At 44.2% G+C, this 21,226-nt stretch overlaps 1 protein-coding gene across 16 annotated transcripts in view; it reads left to right on the top strand.

The window, feature by feature from the left end:
- The window catches only part of PUM1 (pumilio RNA binding family member 1), a 1,312,543-nt gene that overhangs the window by 1,087,662 nt on the left and 203,655 nt on the right, over positions 1-21,226 (top strand). For all 16 annotated transcript variants that reach the window (XM_069623037.1, XM_069623034.1, XM_069623036.1 and 13 more), the window contains one exon: positions 16,474-16,599. In XM_069623037.1, coding sequence (XP_069479138.1) covers positions 16,474-16,599 — 126 coding nt within the window. The remainder of the gene's footprint in view (positions 1-16,473; positions 16,600-21,226) is intronic.

The following is a 21,226-nucleotide window of genomic DNA, read 5'->3' as shown; positions in this document are numbered from 1 at the left end:
ATGGTTGGTGGTCTGTTTGAATCACAAAAGTAGATCCATACAAGTATGGTCTGAACTTTTTCAAAGACCACACAATGGCAAACCGTTAACGTTCTATGGTTATCAATCTTGTTTCAGGTTCCTTCAGCTTCCTACTGATGAAGCAGATGGGGTGTTCCCTGCCTTTCTTATCCAGCTGACTCAGAAATGAACCTAAACCTGGATTGGCAGCATCTGTCTGTACAATAAAGGATTGGCTGTAGTCAGGAGCTTTTAAGACTGCAGCTTGACAAAGGGCTTGTTTAAATGCCTTAGTGCACTCCTCATTCCACCTGACCTTCTTGGGGAATTTGGGGGATGAGATCACATTTAAGGGAGAAGCTATGGTCCCATAGTTCTCAATGAAGTTCCTATAGTAACCAGTGCGGACTAGAAAGGCTCTCACCTCGGTTTCAGTAGTGGGGTGGCCCAGTCTTGTACAGCCTGTACTTTGCTAGGCAATGGCCTTATTTCACCTCCTCCAACCTGTTCGGCAGAATTGGCGGCAACTTAATATCATACACGAACACAGTTCAATACCAAACCAATAAGGTAAATTAGGCTCCTCTGAAATTGGAGTAAAATGTCATTTGAGTCACTTTAAATAGGAGTACAAAGGCACCAGTTAATAAAATAGATCACAAATGCATTCTTAGGCATTACAAATAGTTTCATTTCACTAGAGGACTTGTTTCAGTTCAATAGACCTAGGTCAAGTCTTTGCCAAAGTTCTCAGAAGTAGTCTGTATGAAAACGAATCATATGTTGGGTCACAAACTGATTAGGCCTTCAAGTTGGGAAAGTTTCACTAACTTTCACCGCGAGAGGTAAGTTCTCTCAATCGGGTTGGCACAGTACCTTAATATAAAGAAAAGATGCAGCTGAAACGTTGTTTCCTGGCAGTTCCTGCAGATCTCGCTGTTCCTGAGCCTCAATCGTGGGGACAAGAGCGAGGATGTCGGGACTCCTGCACTGCACGGGGACTGGTCAAACAAGCTGGCAAAATGGTAGATCTTCGGTTCGGTTATAGGTCAAATGGTCGAAAACAAACGATCGACAGACAAATTGATCGAAACCAAATGGTCGAAAGTCAAATGGTCGACAGCCCATAAAGAAAACGTAAACTGGTGATTTGATCGAAACACAAAGATCGAAAGACAAGTGATCGACAAACACACAAATAATATACAAGGGTCATTTGATCGACAGAAAATGGAAGCGCATTGAAATGACCATGAAAATAAAAAAGGGTCACAGGAGATGACATTAAATAAAGAGTAAAGCACCTTGTATTAGACCAATGATCACAGTTGACGGTTAGAAACGAACTGTCAGTTAGTCAGGAAAGTGACAGAGCAGCTGATCAAAACGCGCGAGTGAATAGCTTGTACGTGACTGAAAAAACGGTGAGTAAAACACACTAAATAAGCGAATCAGAGTGGTTCACAGTTTTATATTAGAAATGGGGGGGTTCCCCCCAAACACCCAATCTCTTTTCTAAATTTCTTTTTATAGAAATGCGAACTATCACAAAAACAAAATTACGATTCAATCGTTTTTTACCATTTAGAAATTCTGTATTATAATTTTAGGGAAAAAAAACCTTAACTGCACACTCATTTACCAAAAATAACAGAGTGGGTGGATTAATTTTTAAAAATTTGATATTTCAGTTACGGATCGATTAAAAAAAAAAAATGGAATTCATAAAATTGCAAAGGGGCGCAGCGCAAATAACGTATGATGGATATATATACAACAAGGAATGCACACGACAAGAAAAGAGCTATTGGAAGTGTAAGGAGTACAAAGAAAATGCCTGCAACGGCAGAGCAATAACGGAAGGAGAAAACATACGTTTAACTTGCGAGCATAACCATATGCCGGACACTACGACAGTTTTGATAAAGAAAGCGCTTAACGAATTGAAAGAAAATGTGGAAATGAAGCATCAACTTCGCTAGTAGCCAAAGCATATGAGAGGTTACCACTGCATATAACAGCGCAAATGCCGAATACAAAAACAATAAAACGGAATATAAATATTCAAAAACAACAATAAGAAAACTTACCCATGGCACCACAAAATTATTTAAACATGATTATACCGGAAGTATTACAAAAAACAGAAAAGGGAGAGCAATTTCTGTGGAAATCATTAGAAATAAAGAGTGAGAAAATGTTAATTTTTACAACTTTTCAAAATATAACACACTTGGGAAATTCAAAAACTTGGCATGGAGACGTAACATTTAAAACCTGTCCAACACCATTTCTACAGTTTTATAACATGCATGGAACAGTGATACCTCTAGTTTTCGTTTTAATGCCAGGAAAGTCGGATGAACTGTACAGCTGTATATACTAATTAATTCACAAATCTTTGCCGGAAAAAATACCACCAACAATAATCATGGACTTTGAACAGGGACAAATAAAAGCATTTTCAAAAATGTATCCAGAAACTCCTATTCAGGGATGTTTTTTTCATTTTGGTCCATATGGAAACGAATTCAAAAATTAGGATTACGGACAATGTACATAGAGGACACCGAATTTCAACACCAGATAAAGAGATTATATGCTTTAGCATTTGTGAAAGAGGACATGGTTATTAAATATTATGACACTTTGATTGCATCTGATTACAACACAAATCATGAAGAACAATTATGTAATTTAATGGACTATATGGAAAACACGTGGATTGGGCAACTTACTAGACATGGGACCAGACGAAAGGGAAAATATGAAGTTGAAACATGGAATTGCTATACATCGGTGAAGAACTGGCCGAGAACAATGTGCAAGAAGGTTGGCACAGCAAAATAAATAAAGAATTCAACTCTTAACAACCCAAAACAATGGCACTTTATCAAAAGTCTCAAAAGTGAACAAAATAAACAAGAAATAAAACTATCCCAAACACTACAACTGGAAAACCGACCAATAACCAAAAAAAAATAGACTATGAAGAAAGAATTGCAAGCATTGTAGACAATTTTGAAAATACAGAACCATTACAATTCCTAGAAACAGTAGCCTACAATTTGAAATGTTGATAACAAAAAAAAAACTCACCAGAAAAAAACACCAGCTCCATGCCAAATCCATCCATGGTGGAGAAAACCCATACCAAAAAACATCGTACTCCAAGCCAAAAAAAGTCCTTGAAAGTAAAATCCATCCAGGAAAAACAGTAATCCTCACTTTAAAAAAAGCCATCCAACCATCCGTAATAGTGAAAAACCCAAATCCATGAACATACAGTCCAAAGAAAAATGATCCAAAACACACCCCGGAGCATCCGCGCAGGCGAAATCCACGATAAAATCCATTAAAAAATCGATGAAGGAAAAATCCATTAAAAAAATCCAAGAAAAAAGGGAGCGCGAGCAAGAGGCATCCGGAACGCGAACACAGAACTTCAAAAATGGCATCTAGGCCAATGTAGAAAACGTAACAAGACATACGTTACAAACTTTTAACAGTTTAACGTTACTATACAGTTTAAAAATGGTGCAATAGCACCATCTAGTGTTGAAAAAGAAATAACATTATAACAAACTTTTTTGCATTGTACAAAAACTAGTTATATTTAATTATTTATTAATTGTTAATATATTTATTTAAAGATATTTATTAATAAATATAAAATGTATTTTACTTGTTAAAATACAAACAAAATACAAGAAATATATGTAAAACAAAAAAAGGACAAATAAAATAAAGTGAATATTTAAATTAACAAAAGTGAATGCTTGTCTCAATTTCGACCAAAAAGAAGGAATTTCGACCCTTTGACCATTCGACCAAATGACAATTTGACCAAATTGGATCGACCATTTGTCTGTTGACCATTTGACTAGACACCCTTCGGTTCGAGTAGCTGTCGTCAAGCACACAAGCTGGTGTTCTTCCCCCTGGTTAATCCTAACCAGCTCAGAGAATGGTATCCAGGTGGCTTATGAGTTGTTTGGACCCCCCAACTCAAAGTAAGAAGTCGTCCTTGAAGAGGCTTCTCTGTTGAGATGAACTTGGCAATTCGGACCCGCAGCATGGCTTGACCAGGCAAACCAAGCAGCCGTCCTCTTCCAGCTCGTCTTCGTTCTTTTGTTCCAGTGGTTGACTCTGTTTACAGTCCACAGTCTCTCCTTTTTAGACAGTTTTCTCCCATTCATTCCAGCCTAGCTGTCACCCACCCAGCAGGGTGGCTGTCCTTGCCGGACAGTCAGCTAACCAATCACGCCAGAGTGCATTTGGGTCTCCTAGTAGACTAAGCACAGGGAGTTTCGGCCACCTCCCTTCCTGCCCACCCCAGACACTCGGGCGCCAGAGACGGTCTTCAGTCCTGAAGCCCGCCAAAGGCATATGAACAAAGGGACCAACCCTGGTTTGGTGCGCTGAGACAAACTCTAGAAGGACCTTTCCAAAAAAACGGTGAAAAAAGAAGACAGGGACCTGTTTAAACAAAGGGGCTTAAGGCGCAATCTTGAAAAACATGGCTCCCGCGATTTTTACCTTTGGGAAAAATCATGGTAGTTCATTGTAAAACCACTGCCACCAGCCATTTTGATAGGAAAGGGTAGCATTTGACTGCTACATGAGTTTCTAGACACAGGGGATACTAGGTAACCCCTACAGAACTCTATAGGAAGATAGTGTGTGCTGGGTCTAGGGATTTAAAGAGTAGCAGTCAATGTAACCTCACATTCTCTGGGAAACAGTATTTTATCCCAGAGAAGGTATTTAAACCTTTTGGGAGTCTAAAAGACCTCATTGTGTCACTGCACTGAAGGTGCTGTGTAACGCACATAAAAAGATGATGCCTATGGAGTTATCTAAAAACTCCATAATCCAAGAACACGAATAAAACGCACATCAAAATACATGAGTGGGGGGAAAAAGGCTCACACTCTTTCCAGGTAAAAACAAAGAAATCAAGTCCTCAAAATCCAGCAAAGTTGCTGGGGGCTCTAAGGTTTATGAGAATTCTCCCTAACACTACCTCATGTCCAAGGTAGACCACTTTACTCTGATCAATTTGACATTTACTTGCCTTTATGGTCATATTGGCCCGCTTAAGAGCCTGCAATACATATCCTAGGTGGTCAACATGTTCTTTCCAAGTAGGGCTGAACACTGCAATGTCATGCAAGTGTGCCATGCAGAAGTCCTCCATCCCATTCAGAACCTGATTCACCAACCTTTGAAATGTAGCAGATGCATTCTTTAATCCATAAGGCATAACCTTAAACTGGTACAGGCCTGCTGAGGTTGAAAATGCAGTTTTCTCCTTGGCATGATCTGTCAGAGCTATTTGCCAATAGTCCGAGGTTAGTTCAAATGTACTGAGGAAGCAAGTTTGTTCACCAGCTCATCTGTCCTAGGTAAAGTATGGGCATCAGTCTTGGTGACTGCATTAAGTGCTCTATAGTCCACACACAATCTCAATTCTTTGGATCCTGCCTTTGGTACTAGCACAACTGGACTAGACCAAGGACTTGTAGAGGGCTTTATTACCCAGAGATCAAGCATTTTGTTGACCTTTTCCTTTAAGTGGGTCCTTACATGGTCTGACATTCTGTAACCTCTGCTTTTAACAGGTAAACAGTCGCCAGTGAGAATATCATGCTGACCCCAAGGGGTCAAGCCTGGTGATAGTGAAAACAGAGGGGCAAATTGATTTAACAGAGCTTTGCACGCCTCCTGTTGTTCCAGTGTCAGATTAGAAGAGATATTAACTCCTATCTTCCCATCTAAAGGTTGTCCCCTGAGATCATCAGGCAGAGGCTCACTCTCCTCCTCCTCCTGATCAGATGCTAGAAGCAAAGCTCCCAGGTCTGGTCTAGAGACATAGGCCTTTAGTCGATTGGTGTGAAAGACCCTGGGGGCCTCTTTAGGATTGCAGAAGTCGACCAAATAATTGACCTCTCCATGTTTCCCCACAACATTGAAGGGTCCAATCAATTTGTCCTGCAAGGCCCTCTGCCTTGTAGGTACCATAAATGGAACTAGCTGGTCTTGAGTGAACTCAACCATGTTGGCCTTCTGGTCATGCCAATGCTTCACCAGAGCCTGAACTGCTTTCAAGTTTTCTGAAGCGTCTGTCATTTGGGTCATTCTCCTTCGGAGACCTAACACATAGTCAGTGACTCTCACTATCTTGTAGGAAGGAGCGCACTCCAACCCCTCCTTGATTAGGGCCAATGGACTTCTAACCGGATGACCATAGAGAAGCTCAAAGGGACTGAATCCAACCCCTTCCTGAGGGATTTCTCTATAAGGAAAGAGAAGGCATGGCAGTAGAACGTCCCACTTTCTTCTCAGGGGTTCATCTTAAACCCCTATCATGCTCTTCATAGTTCTATTAAATCTCTCTACCAACCCATTTGTCTGGGAATGGTAGGCAGTTTAGAACTGTCGGTCACGCCACCGTTTTTCACATGGCCTCATGTAGTCGGACATACATTTTGATCCCCTGTCAGAGATAACCTCCTTTGGAAAACCTACTCTGGGAAAAATACTTAGTAGGGCCTTAGCAACTGCCTGAACAGTAACATTTCTCATAGGTATAGCTTCAGGATACCTGGTAGCGTGGTCTACCACAACCAATATAAATCTGTTGCGAGAAGATTTGGAAGGGTGTAAGGGACCAACAATGTTGATTCCTACCCTCTCAAAAGGAACTCGCACCACTATGAGGTGCACCACAGGTGCCACATTCTTGGCTCCACTCTTGCCTGTCTGACAAGTGCGACGGCTCCGACAGAATTAATCTACATCAGACCCCAATTTAGGCCAGTAGAAGCATAGAGAAATACTTTCCTTGGTCTTCTTAAAACTTAAGTGACCAGCTAAAGGAATCTCATGGGCTAACTGTAGGAACTGAGGTCTCACCACCTGGGGCACTACAAGTCTCTTGTAGTCTCCTGGGGTAGACTCAGTAGGTTCGCTGTAGAGTAGGCCATCCTTGCAGTATAACCTATGCTTCCCTGGCTCTTGCCCTTCCAGCTGGGAAGCTGTCTGTTGGCGAAGTCCTTCAAGAGTAGGACACTCTTTTACCTCTGCTGAAGTCTGCCCTACAGGGGCCAACTTCGGCCAGTAAAGACTGCACCTTAGGATGGTCTGTAGGATCCAGATCTCGAACAGGGGGAAGGTCTTCTTCCAGGTCTGAATCAACAGCATCTGACTCAACCTCTCCTGGTTGGTTCTCACACTCGGCCTCAGCTGGTGGAGTAGTCACAGGTGTGACTTTGGACTGTCCTTTCAGGGAGGTCCTGTTTAGATGCACTGGAGTACTATCTTTCTGGTTTCCTGAGACCTTGGGTTTCCCCTTTGTCTTTCTTCTTGGAAATAGCAGTTGGCTTCTCCTGTGGACTGGGTGCTACAGGTTCTTCTGTAACAACCCACTGAGAGTCATTTAAAGTGAGCTCTCTGGCCTTCCCTGTCTGCATAGCTGTGTTTAGTACAACAACCAATTTGACCTGTTAGGCGTTGGCCTCTCTCCCACTATACGGGACTCTCTAATATTGCTGTGTTTAGTACAGTTATCTTTTGGTCAATTGTGTCTCAAATCCTGCTGTGTTTAGTTTTGTAATCTTTTGGTCACCGTCTCTCTAACATAGCTGTTTAGTGCAACACCCATTTCACCTGTTAGATATAGATCTCTCTCACACTATACTGGACTCTCAAATCCTGCTGTTTAATTTTGTAATTCGTTGGTCACCTGTGTCTCAAACATAACTGTTTAGCACTGCACCCTTTTGATCTGTCAGGCATAATCCTCTCTCCAACTATACGGGACACTCAAATCTGACGGTGCCCTACTGCAAATTGTATTGTTGATTGCGAGCGCCTCTCCCACTCTACAGGATGCTCATATGTGACTGACCAACTCACACCTTAGAGAGCATTACTGTAGAGAGACAAAAATCACTGGCCGATTTACTGTGGAGTGATACTGTGATTAGGGGCTCACGCCTCATAAAATGGCAGTGAATCTTAGTTATGCCCATTAGGAAAACGCTGCAGATAATAGCTATCCTTTGCAATGCCAGGCTCACCTGCGGTGCCGGGAAGCTAGCCACATAGCTAGCTCACCATGGTGAACCTCGTCCAGGGAGACGGATATTAAGGACAGCCACCGATGACACCCAACGATATTACCCTAAATACCGCCCCTACCTCACTCAAGGCAGCGACTGAACAAGTCGACAACACCAGCTAAGAGCTACAGACAGAATCCAAATTTATAGCGGACAATTCTCTACACCCAGTACTACACCACAAGACTGCCAGACCAAAGAAAAAAAATCAACTCATCAATAAAGACCAAAACAACTCTCAAATTAAAAATGCAGCACAAACAACCTATACCAAGGGAAAGAAAAAGAACAAACACACCAGAACAGCAACAAAGACTCGCAACCGCAGAACACACTCCCACAGACGGTAACGAATAACGAACCAACGCTGAGAGAAGAGACACATCCCTCTACTTAACTCCATACCTCGCAAAGAACCGGTTACCAGAACGAACTAACCCAACGCTAGAATCAGCAACAGCAGGCAACCAAACAACCATGCAGAAGGAGGACAGACAACACTAGAAACAACGAACGTAATCGACGCAGTAACACCTTACATCACCAAAACAAGAGGAACCTCCACTCGACACCCACAATTCTTGGAAGAAAACCTGATGAAAACAAAAACCCAAGACAATAGCTAGATGAACTTTTCAAAGGGGCAACCCACTCGGCAGGACACACCCTCGACGCAATCTTCCCCAAGGAAAAACTTATCACCACAGCACCACCGATACAAATACTATGGAGCGACCATCTAATCATCCCATTCGTGATCTGACTACCAACTCAAGTTTGCATCCAACCCCCCCAAACTCACAACCACCACAAAAAGAAACTGTAAAAGCGTCAAAGCAAGCAACCTATTAGAACTGAAGATGACCAAACCCTCATCTATAGAACTAGAGCTGGCTGACCTAGATGGGAAAGCGGAGCTACTACACAAATGGATTGCTGACGCAATTGACAAGATCGCCCCGGAAAAACCATTTACCCATCAAAAAAAAGAGCAATGGCAAAATGGTTGACCCCACTACTAAGCACCATGAAAAAGGACAAGAAGATGGAACAGGAATTGAGGAAAAAATACAACCCAGAAAATAAATACTGTTCCAGAAACAAATCCGTTCATACAACAAGGAAATGCCAAAGGCAAAGAGAAGGCATCATGACAGAATCACCAATGCCACCAACACACAGAAAGAAATGTTCAACATCAAAGAAATGAGAAACCCACCAGGCTGCGACAACACCCCAACCCTCTCAGAGAAACTTTGCAACGACCTAGCAGACCACTTCCAAAACAAAATCAACGACATCCGACAAATCATACAAAACAGGCCAACCAACCACAACATTCAACCAACTGGACCGAACACAGAGCCACAGCACAAACTCCAAAACTTTCCTGAAATATCATCAGAGGCATTGGTCTTGTTGGTAAAACAAATCAAGAAAGCGTGATTACCCATGGATCCCTAACGCCCAACATCTACATATCCTCGCACAAGGAACGCCATCAGAATATTACAGAAACCTCCCAAATCTCACTAGCAACAGGAACTGTACCAAGAGCCTTCAAATCAGAATATATCAAACCGCTTCTAAAAAAAACCCACAAGTGGTGACGTAGAATACTTCCAACTACAGGCCGATTTCAAACGTTCCCTACCCATCAAAACTCCTTGAAACCTACGTATACAAATGAACCCAAGAACATGTAGAAAAACACTACCTGCTAGACCAAGCACAAGTTGGTTTCAGACTGGCAAGAGGAACAGAAACAGCACTACTATCCATCTGGGACGACCTAAAAACGAACGCGGGCTCCAACACAACCTCAGCCCTGATTCTGCTCGACCTCTCCGCAGCCTTCGACACAGTTAGCCATCACACCCTAACCAAAAGACTAGAAGACATAGGCATAACGGGCATGGCACTACTCTAGATTAAATAATTCCTAGCAAACAGAACAGAAACTGTATGGATAAAACCCTTCAAATACACCCCTTGAATTAACGACTGGAGTACCACAAGGGTCCTCACTATCACTACTGTACTTCAACATCTACCAGACTCCAGTAATCAGAATCTTCAAAAATACATTTCATGCTACAACTATGCAGATGACACTCAAATCTACAAAATCGAAGACACTCAAGCTGATCACTCAACCCTAATCGAGTGTCTAAAAGAAGTATTTAACTGGATGAATGCCAACAACTTGAAAATCAACCCAGGAAAGACAAATCATGATTATATCCAAAAACCAAGAGAACACCTATATTCCGTGGCCAACTTTAATGGGAAACACACCAACACCATCTAAGGTAGTAAAACATCTGGGAGTCCTGATGGACAACACCCTAACCTTAGAACCACAAATAAATGCCATAATCAAGAAATGCTGCTTCCTCCTCCACACGGCAAGAAGAATCCTACCTTTCCTCTCCTTCACCCACAAAACACTGAATTGTCGCCCTCATCATGTCAAGAATCGACTAAGCAAACAACCTCTATCTCGGGATACCAGAATACCTCCTGAAGAAATTACAACAGATCCAAAATACAGCAGCCAGACTGCTCCTCAAACTACCCAGAAGAGACCACATCACTCCTGCCCTAAAAACACTGCACTGGCTCCCAGTCAAACATCACATCACCTTGAAAACAATGTGCATAACACACAGGTCAATCAGCGGACAAGGAGCAGAATTCCTACAAAAGAAAATAACAATCTACAAGCCAACAAGACTCCTCAGATCAAGCAACGAAATCCGCCTGGAACAAAAACCATACCAATTTAAGAAAAAACTTGGGGGGGCCCCCCTCCTCCTCCCATTTTGCAGCAAAAACCTGCAACAACATCTCGAAAGAAATAAGAAACACCAAAGACCACCTATAATTCAGAAAATTACTAAAAACCTGGTTCTTCAACACTACAGATACAAACTAAAAAACCGAAACAATGGAACAGAAAACTCAAAGAAAATGGTGACTAAATTTAGGATGACACTGACCACACCTAGAACAGACCAGAGACAGACACTACAACAAGAGAGACGATGTTAAGTCGAATAGGATACAAGCGATGACCATTAGGACAGAAATCGGCACCCCTAGCTAACAACCTCACCCGCCCCATAATTGCTAACAGGTATCATACTTGTATAGAGTTGTGTGAATGTTAGCACTTGCCACACTTGAACTATGTTGTGGACATTGGCATGGGCATTGACCATAAGGAGTTCCAAATGAAGGCAGGTGCTGCCCCTGGGCGCAATTGCAAGCGTTGGCATGTGCCACATTTCGAAGGGCCAACCACTCACCACATATGGATGGAGTAGCCTTGGCTAGTCAATACCACGCACTGACTGGATCGGGAATGCTCTCTTGGCCAGATTTGAAGGGATGCACAAACGCCTGCTACCCCGCATACAGACAGGTGGCACGTAGGTGGCCATGGTCGAACTTGGATATGGTTATGAATGTGAGTGGATGCCACGTGTGAAATGGACTGTGAGTATTGGACGGCCTAGATCAGGACAGAGACGCAGAGATGCTCCCGCACCCCACCTAGAGAGAAAACGGAAATTCAGCGCCTCACTTCCGGAAAGCAATGCCAACTAACCAATCCACTAACAATTTTACCCCTCTGCATACACCTCTCAAACTCTAACCAAACATAACCACAAGCCTACAACACAACAATCCGCACAAACGTCACTACACTGCAACAAAACAACAAACCACACATAGACTCGCACAACAGCACATGACTACCGACTGTAAGCCCAGCCAAAGGACACACTGGGCTGTGGCCGCCAACAGCACATCGCTGCTCTCTTGCATTTTTCCAGCTTATCCCCACAAACTCACCTCCCCATCCCTCTTTTTTTTTTTTTTTTTTTTTTTTTTTTTGTTCAGAGCCGCCGCAGTGCCAGGCGACCACTTCAGTAATTCTGTATCCAGTTTAACATTAACATTTAAAGTGAGCTCTCTGGCCTTCCTTGTCTGCTCCTGCTTCCTTTTACTGGGAGGCCTGGGGGTGCTTGATACAACTCCGAGAGTTTTTAAGTTGTTCCCCAGAATGACTCTACCAGGCACCTCACTTTGTACACTAACAGGTATTCTTACAGTCATGTTGTTGCATTGCGTGAGAGCTGGTAGTATTGGAACCATCTGGATAGGGCCTCCAGCAAGCTTAGCAGGACCTTTTGGTGCCTTAGCAACATCCTTGGGTTTGAAGAAGTGTTCGCCCACCACTGTGATGCTGGCCCCAGTGTCTCTAATGGCAGGGGTCTCCTGAACATTTACAAGTACACTGTCCTTGTAGTATTCTTTTGTGTTATCTAGTATAAAGTTGTACACATTTATATTCTGCTGTTCCCACAGGCCCAGGGACACTAAAACACTTTCAGAGATCCCAATGGGGTCTTCATCCAATAAATGAAAGTTTCCACTTGCCATATGTACTTCTCCCCCAGGGATGAAGGCTAAGGCGGCATTGTGGACCCCTGAAGGTTACCCCTTGCATCTGGGATCCCCTTTCACATGGTCAGTGGACCCACAAGCATAACAGTTACCAAATGTTTTCTGAAATGGGGTTTTCTGCTGATCTCCCTCTGGTTTGGCACCATAGGTTTCACTAGACTGACCTGGTTTCCCATGTGGCTTACCCTCATGTGTGTGGCCCTCTTTTGGATTGGAGGTTTTGGAATGCTCTGTCATCTTTCTTGTGCTGTTTCCCCTCAACCTTTTTGTGAGTGGCCCCAGAATCCTTGTGAGAAGCCCTGTTGGCAACCCACAAGTCAGAAGCTTTTGCCAGCTTCTTGGGATCAATCTCTTTTGAGTGAGCCAAGTGCTCTCTCAGCTCAGGAAAGCAGCCATCAAAAATAGATTAAAACAAAAATAGACTTCTCATACCTTCAAAAGTAGTTACTTTGTAACACTTAACCCAACCATCTAAGTTCTTAAAAAATTCACACACCCAGGTAGGCCAAAAGGTACCATCAGTCTTTCTGAGGGCCCTAACCTCATAAGGTACTGGGAAGGAGTTTTCCCAAATCTAGCTATCAAAGCTAGCTTTACACTGTCATACTCCTTTCTTTCAAGTTCCCCCACCTCCATTACAGCATCAGTTGCAACCTGGGGGAGCCTAGACAGAAGCCAAGGAATCGGCTGATTCCCTGTGTAACTCTGAATCCCATAGTTGTACTCAAAAGCACCCAACCAATCCAAAATATCAGGTTTGGCATCATACATACTCACTGCTTTTTTAGGCATGCATGGTCTCTTTGGACTGGAAGACCTAGAAAACTCTGGGATAAAAAAGCATGCTGCATTTCCAGTTCCCTTAACTTGTTGTCTTGATGTTTGGCCTCAGCTTGGATTTGTAATCTTTTCAACTCTAACTCAAGTCTCATTCTCTCAAGAGATGCAAACTCTGGACTCAGTACTGGACCTGGTAGGGTCCCGGTGGCTGAAGGTTGAGGACAAGAGGGGCTCTCCTCATGAAACTCCTCTTCTGACTCTTCTATGACATTGAAGTTATACTCTGAATTATCATCCTCAATATTATTATCCACATTTCCTATGTTACTAGGTGTAACGGGCCTACTACCCAGACTTTGATGATTAAACAGTCTTGCAATGAGTTCATTTTTCTTTCCTTTAACACGGGAGACTCCTGGCCTTACACATTTCTTTCAGTTGTACTGTCAAAATGACCATGGCTTCCTCACTGAAGTTATCCATATTTGGCATGTTTAAACAATTGCTATTCTAGTGGAGCTTACCCTTGTGAAGGTTTAGTTGAACAAAAGCAAAGCAAATCTTATTGTAACAACTCTACAATCTATCCTCACCGCCTGCCACCAGTGTTGGGCAAGATTGTATGCAGTACCCATAGGGTACACTACAACCCTGACCTCCTGGCAGTAGTAACCCAACCTTTGGTATAAGTCTGTACTACACAGGTTGGTAATGAGGATGAGTAGCCAGGCTTATCTCAAGAGGGGTCAATGTGATCTGTAGGGGAGTTAGAGTTCACAATGACAAGTATCCAAGCAAACACACACAGGGTTTCTTGATATAACAATTATTAATTTATTTACCAGTCTGTTAATGTAAGCCTTCTTCAGAAGGGAGCACTGGTAAACACCACACAAATATACTTCATAATTACACAAGCTCTTAGTTCAGAATCAGTAAATACCCATTTGGGATGGCATACAGCAGAGACCTACACCCTTGGGTGACTTCAATTGCTAGGGTGCTGTAAGACATTAATGTATTACTGTTGGCATTCAGAATTAGTTAAGAGCGAGTCAAAGGGAAAGATTATTGGAGCAAACAAGATAATTCAAATATTTCTTAAGCAGACAAATACTTTCAGATCCCCCAATATTCAGTTAAAACAGGCTAAGCCAAAGTCAATATGCAACAGTCTAGATAGGCTGAAACACTTCTTTCAAGGTAAGTAGAAAAGTCTTTGCACAATGTTTCAGTATTCTTTGAAGAAAAAGATGGATCAATGTAGGGCCACAAGCTGTTAGACTTGTGGGTGGTAGAAGATGCTAGCAACTCTACAGCAAGAGGTAAGTTCTCTTAGATGTTGTACAGTACCTTTTTAAAGTGAAGAAAAGTTGCAGCAGATGACTCCTGTTCCTGTTCAGCTCTTTAGATCTCACTGTTCTTGGGCCTCAGTCGTGGGGCCAAGAGGGAGGACGTTGTGGGGGGACTCCTGCACTGGGATGGTCAAAACTCGCAACCTGCAAACTTCACTTTCAGTGGCTGTTCAGTGTTTTCAGCTGCTCGCGTCTGGATGGACTTTCCTTCTGGGGTCCCGCACTCTGTTGAGGGAGCTCAGGCTCGGTCAGTCCTGCTTCCTGGGGGTCTTGGAGGATCTTCCTGGGGCTCTTGCCCAACTTAAAAGCAACGCACACAAACTGGTGTCCCTCTCCCTGGCTCTACGGTTTCCAGCAGCAACTCTGTGGAAATTCAACCAGCTCCGAGGTGGATTACTTTGGATTTGATTGGTCTCACCTAATTGTGCTGGGTCTAGAAAGTTACAAATGTAAGTAAGGTCAATTTCACTTTACTGCTCTGGGAAACAGTAATTCATCCCAGAGAAGGTAGTTAAACCTTGTGAAATCTAAAGACTTCCATGTGTCACTGTACTAAAGGTGATCTGTGACACAAAGTAAAAGATGATGCCTATGGAGTTTGTCAGACTGCACAACCAAAAACAGTGTACAAAAATCACATTAAAACACATGAGTGGGAAAAAGGGACTTGCGCTCTCCAGATTAGAAAAATCAAGTCCTCAAAATCCAGCAAAGTCTCTAAGGTAGAGGGAATTGGCACATTTCTGAGAATTCTCCCTAACAGTGCCTTTCACTGCGTTGTCCTCTTTGTGCTGTGTTCATTGTGGAGAAAGTTTGTTGGAATGAGAGATCCCCTTTGTCTAATATATGCGATAAATTACCCCCTGCTGTACGTTATTAGGATATTGCAAGTCACCAAGGAGTTTCATCACCAGATAGAGCAACGTGGCCATCCTTATAATACATGGCCACACTGTCATCTCCTTTAATACATGACCTCTTAATACAAGGTCGGAGATCTTCCATTTGCTTATCCTTGTGATAAGTGTAGAATCGGTTTGGGTTTAAAAAGGTAATATGCAGATTCTAATGTTTTGCAGAGAATAGTTTAAGCAATTTAATAAAATGCTTATTAAAATGTTCATGTTGTGGAATAAAATAAGTAATGACATGTAGGAATCTGCATGTGTTAGTCATTGGTGCACAATCTAAACATTCTACCATAAACAGTTCCTTTTCATTTAATGGCTGTAAAGTATCACGGAAAAATGTTTTGCAAGCAAGGAATTTAAAAAGCTTGTCACTGTTTTGAGTGCTGTATCGACAGCTGGAAGTATTCTCTGTGCTAGCTGTTGCATCAGGCATTGTGACATCACAACTGAAGCACAATAACGGATTAGTCATTTTCTTATTACAGGTCAGTTGTAATGTCCCAACTAGCCTGCAATAAGAACATTATTGCCAGATTTTATACATATTTTGCAGGCTGCCATGTATTATAAGAGTATACATTTTAACATTGTCAATGCAATTTAAGGTAATTGTACAATTGTGAAATCTCTAAATGGACATAATTCGAAGTGCTGGATTAATGCGTTTGCATTTTCACAAAGGGAACAAGACGAGCTCTCCTTGCTGGATTTAGCACGGCAGTAAATGTAGCTTTTGTTTGCTGCAACCTACCTAGCCTTTCATAAAATTATGGTCCGCTATAAACTATTCTAGTGTAATAATGGAAGGATTGTACCCTCCTCCAGGTGTTTGCTTTGTCTACGCACCCCTACGGTTGCAGAGTGATTCAACGGATTCTCGAGCACTGTTTGCCGGAGCAGACACTGCCAATCTTGGAAGAGCTTCACCAACACACAGAACAGCTAGTGCAGGTGAGTGATTGTTTGTTTTGTTTATATTGGGGTAATGCTTAGGGGGAAGAAACTAGGTATTCAGTTTTGTTTTGGAATTGCCTATTTTTGACTTGAGATAGATGTGTGTGTGTGTGTGTATGTATATATATATATATATATATATATATATATATATATATATATATATATATATATATATTTATTTATTTTTGAGGCTTGTAGAATCTGCTTAGATCACATGCTGTGCATAGGCCGACATCTAGTGGAAGGTGCAGAGTATTAGTTTGTTTTTCGAAACTCGAAAATGAGCGTCGACACAGGGCGTGCCAGTAATACTATCCCTAGTGTGACGTCTGTACCCATGATCCCTCACGCGTTTAGGACCCTCAGAATGTTTGTTTTCCGCCATACTGGTCGGAAGCATTGCTCAGAGTTCCCTGGCTTTCAGCCATTTAATCAAAAAATCAATATTAATTTCCCGGTTCTTTCACTCCCACGTCGAGACATCGAAGATCGGCGCCGGTCCGAACAACAAACAACTATCGAGAGCTGCACGACAGACTTTGAGCCACGGAAGGCCGCTGGCCTCGGCCCGGGCTTTGGAAGGCCTCTGGCCTCGGCCCCTGCAAGTAGGGAGAGTTGGAGGATGGAAACATAACTACACTCTTATTATTTCCTACACACGCCAGCCCGCTCCCATAGGTGCATATGGAGAGCACTCTATTTAAATTTTGCCCCAAGTGCAACCGCAAGTATCCTTGGGTTGACAAACACGCCACCTGTAACCTCTGCTTGCCGAGGGATCACCCCGAGGCGAACTGCAGAGCGTGTAGCCTCTTCAAGGCGAAAACACTAAAGGACCGCTCGACCAAACGTTGGGCCCACCACGCCAGGCAACTAGAGGCCATGGAAGCGAAGGGTGCCTTCAGTGATGGCAGCGACGCCGTACTTTCGGACGGCGCAGGCACAGGTGTTGAAAGACGCGCAAGTCCCCGACCTCGCAAGATTGACGAACAGGGCAGTTATGGGGAACACACCCGGCGACACGAGCGCTAACCACACCACTACTACACATAAACACTTGTAAGTCCAACCGAGACTCGATACGCGTGTCGAGTTATCGGAAAGAGGCACAAAGAGAGTGGTCCACGAATCCGGTGTGTCCTGGGCGTTGCAGAACGACATCGCCGCATGACACAAGGCAACCATCCACAGTTGCCAAGAGTGCCTCGCTTCCCCAAGTCACGGAGGTACGTTTGTCAGAAGACAAGGCCGACCTGCACCCCCAGGCCGCACACCAGGAGTCGGCTCGGGCAGCCCGTGCGGCGTCTGCCTCCGAGTGCTGACGTGCACACTCGGTAGAGAGAGTAACCCCGAATCTTGCCGCCAGGCGTCGAAAAGCTCAGAAGGTGAAAACATCAGGGAAACACTTCTTCTCAAGGGAATGGGGGTAAAAAGCAGAAAGTCTTCTCAACCTACTTCTGCACCTCAGACACATAGGCAAAACAGAAGTCTTCAGATAAACAAAAATCCAAGACCCCTGTTTCTGCCCCTAGGTCCAAGACCGTTATAGAAGAAAAGACTTCTCAGGAAGTCGTCATTCCCAGCTCCAAAGAATGGAGCAGTGAAGAAATAGACAGGGTTATGAGGAGAATGTCTTCCCTGGCTGATTTCTACTCTAAAAACCCGGAACATTTCCTCAGCTATACCCCAGATAACGCTACTCCTTCAGGATCCAGAGACCCTCAGCCCCTTAGTAAAAAACCTCGGTTTGGGACGCCAACTCAGGGCCTGGGTTCAGACCCTTTCTACATACAACCCTACCAACAGTATGATGAAGATCCTCAACAGTGTGATAAGGATACCGATTTAGTAATGTTGGATGACCAAACGGGGGTTGATTATTATGGAGATGACAAGGGCCAAGATGGGGAGGAGGAAGACGTCGCAGAGGTCTACAGGATAGACTCTCCTGTTAGCAAAGAACCTCAGGTTACCGACTCTCCAGTAGATAACCAGCCCCTCCTAATTGAGGTCTTGTCAAAAGCTGCAGGGCACTTCCGCACAGACACTCAAGGGGCGCAGGAAGAGAGAGACTTTGCAGAAGAACTAGTAGGAGGAAAAAGACCCATTGCTCATGCCATCCCAATTCTCAAGTCCATCCAAAGGAGAATTAATGCTTCCCGTCTCACTCCTAATCTCACCAGGGCCGTAAACCCCAGAATTGAGATTGTTCAGGGCCGCCCAGTCAGACCCACTTTACATGAGGGGTCAACTGAAGCCCGACTCCTTGGTAATGGCAAACACCAGAAAGAGGGCGGGGTCTCTATCACCCTCTGAGGCCCCCCCACCCCCCAGACAAGGAGAGCAAGAGAATTTACGGGTTGGGAAGGAAGGTAGCCTCCACTTCCGCTTACCAAGCAAGGATTACCAACACCACCACTCTGCTGGCAAGTTACAATTGCCACCACTGGGAGCAGGTAGCTGCCCTCATTGTCTCCGCACCGGAACCACTAAAGGGTCAGTTGGCCCAGATCGCGTCGGAGGGAAGAGCGTGTCCGGTTGCATCCTTAAGACAACCTTTGACGCCGCAGACAACGCTGGCCGGCTCATAGCAGACAGCACTGTCATTAAGAGGCATGCGTGGTTAAGACAGTCAGGGTTTAAATCCGAAAGACAGGCACCCCTAATCGACATGCCGGTGGAACCTAATCTTCTGTTTGGCAAGCGGTTGAGGACGCATTAAAGACTGCCAAAGACGAGTATGATACTCTGAATTCCCTGGGACAATTGACAAATAAGCCCCCTCATCAAAGAGGGAATAGTAATTTTCGTCGCCCACGCGGCCAAAATTCCCAAAGGGGCTCCAATTATACACAGGGACAGGGTACATCATGGGGTAACGACCAGCAGACTACCCAGAGTTACAACGGAGAAAACAGAGGGGCCGTGGTAAGGTTAGAGGCAGCCCCAGCAGAGGCAGCACGCCTCCCGCTAAACAGTGACGCCGCGCTCTGGGTCCCTTATCACGCATCCCCAGTAGGGGGACACATTACCAACTTCACCCAAGCTTGGGAAGGGATCGCGTCAGACAGATGGGTGCTGTCCACAGTGTCCGCAGGATACTGCATAGAACTGCTCGAGCGTCCCTGAAACCACCCCCCCACGTCAAAAAGTACATTCCTTGGACCACCAGAATATTCTCCTCGAGGTGATCGTCAATCTTCTAGCAAAGGACGCAATAGAACTCGTCCCGGGCAACCAGGTAAACAAGGGTATTTAGTCAACTTACTTCCTTGTGCCAAAAAAAAAAAGATCTGACAATGCGCCCAGTATTAGACTTGCGCCCTGCAAACAAGTATGTCAAGCCCCAAAAGTTTTGCATGGCTACTCTCAGAGGTAATCCCCCTCCTAAAAAAGGGGGATTACATCGCAACATTGGATATGAAAGATGCCTATTTTCATATTTACATGTTCCCAGCGCACAGAAGATTCTTGCGTTTCAAGTTGGACAGTCAGTACTACCAGTTCAAGGGCAGCGGCACACCTGCGCAGGGAGGCAATACCAGTGTACCCTTACCTGGGCGACTGGCTCATCACAGGGGAGACCCCAGTAATTTGCAGGTCAAACATTCAAAGAACGATCAACCTCCTCTTCGAATTGGGTTTCTCCATAAATGAAAAAAATCAAGTCTGGTGCCAAGCACCTCCAAACAGTTCTTAGGAGCTGTCTTAGACACTCAAGAGGGGTTGCCCTTTCCATCAGAGGAAAGAAGTCCGGTTGCCAGATAAGGGTGCGCAAAGCGATGCGTTTGCTAGGCATGATGGCGTCATGTATTTTCCTGGTCCCCCACGCGCGCCTGCGCATGCGACCTGTGCAAGAATGGTTGGCGAAACAGTGGTCTCAGGCAAATGGTCAGTGGGAAGATCTAGTGGTCGTTTCGCCAACACTTGTTCAAAGTCTTCACTGGTGGACAAGAGAGAACCTATCAAAGGGGAAACCCTTCTACGATCCAGAAGTACAGGCTGTAGTCACTACAGACGCATCCCTGTCAGGGTGAGGAGCACACCACCTCCACCACACAGCTCAGGGTCTCTGGTCTCACACAGTAGCCAAGAATCCTATCAATCTGCTAGAGATTCTGGCAGTATTCAGAGCGCTTCAGGCGTTCGAACCCCACCTGTTGAACCTGTCAGTGCAGATCCTGACACAGCACAACAGCGATGTTTTACCTAAACGAACAGGGAGGGACTAGTTCACCAAATCTGTCCAAGCTTGCCCAGAAAATTCGGAGATGGGCAGTCAGACGGAACATTTAGCTGTCATCTCAACATGTTCCAGAGGATCTCAATTCGCAAGCGGACGCTTTAAGCAGAGATCCCCTCCCAAGAGAACACAAATGGTGTCTACTCGGAGAAGTTGTAGAAGACCACTTCTCACAGTGGGGTTTCCCCACTACAGACCTATTCGCCACAGGTGAAAACAGGCAATGCACAGAATTCGCATCCAGGTTCCCCCAGCCAAACTCCAAGGGGAACGCCCTGTGGATGAACTGGTCTGGAATGTTTGCCTATGCTTTTCCATCAACCCATCTTATGAGGAAAGTGGTCAACAAGATGCACAGGGCATCGATGACGCTCATCC

The sequence above is a fragment of the Ambystoma mexicanum genome, chromosome 11 (genome assembly GCF_040938575.1).
Source record: "Ambystoma mexicanum isolate Mex_15411 chromosome 11, UKY_AmexF1_1, whole genome shotgun sequence".
In the NCBI taxonomy this organism is placed as follows: domain Eukaryota; kingdom Metazoa; phylum Chordata; class Amphibia; order Caudata; family Ambystomatidae; genus Ambystoma; species Ambystoma mexicanum.
The sequence above is the reverse complement of the archived record's forward strand: the minus strand, read 5'-3'. Positions and strand labels throughout refer to the sequence as shown.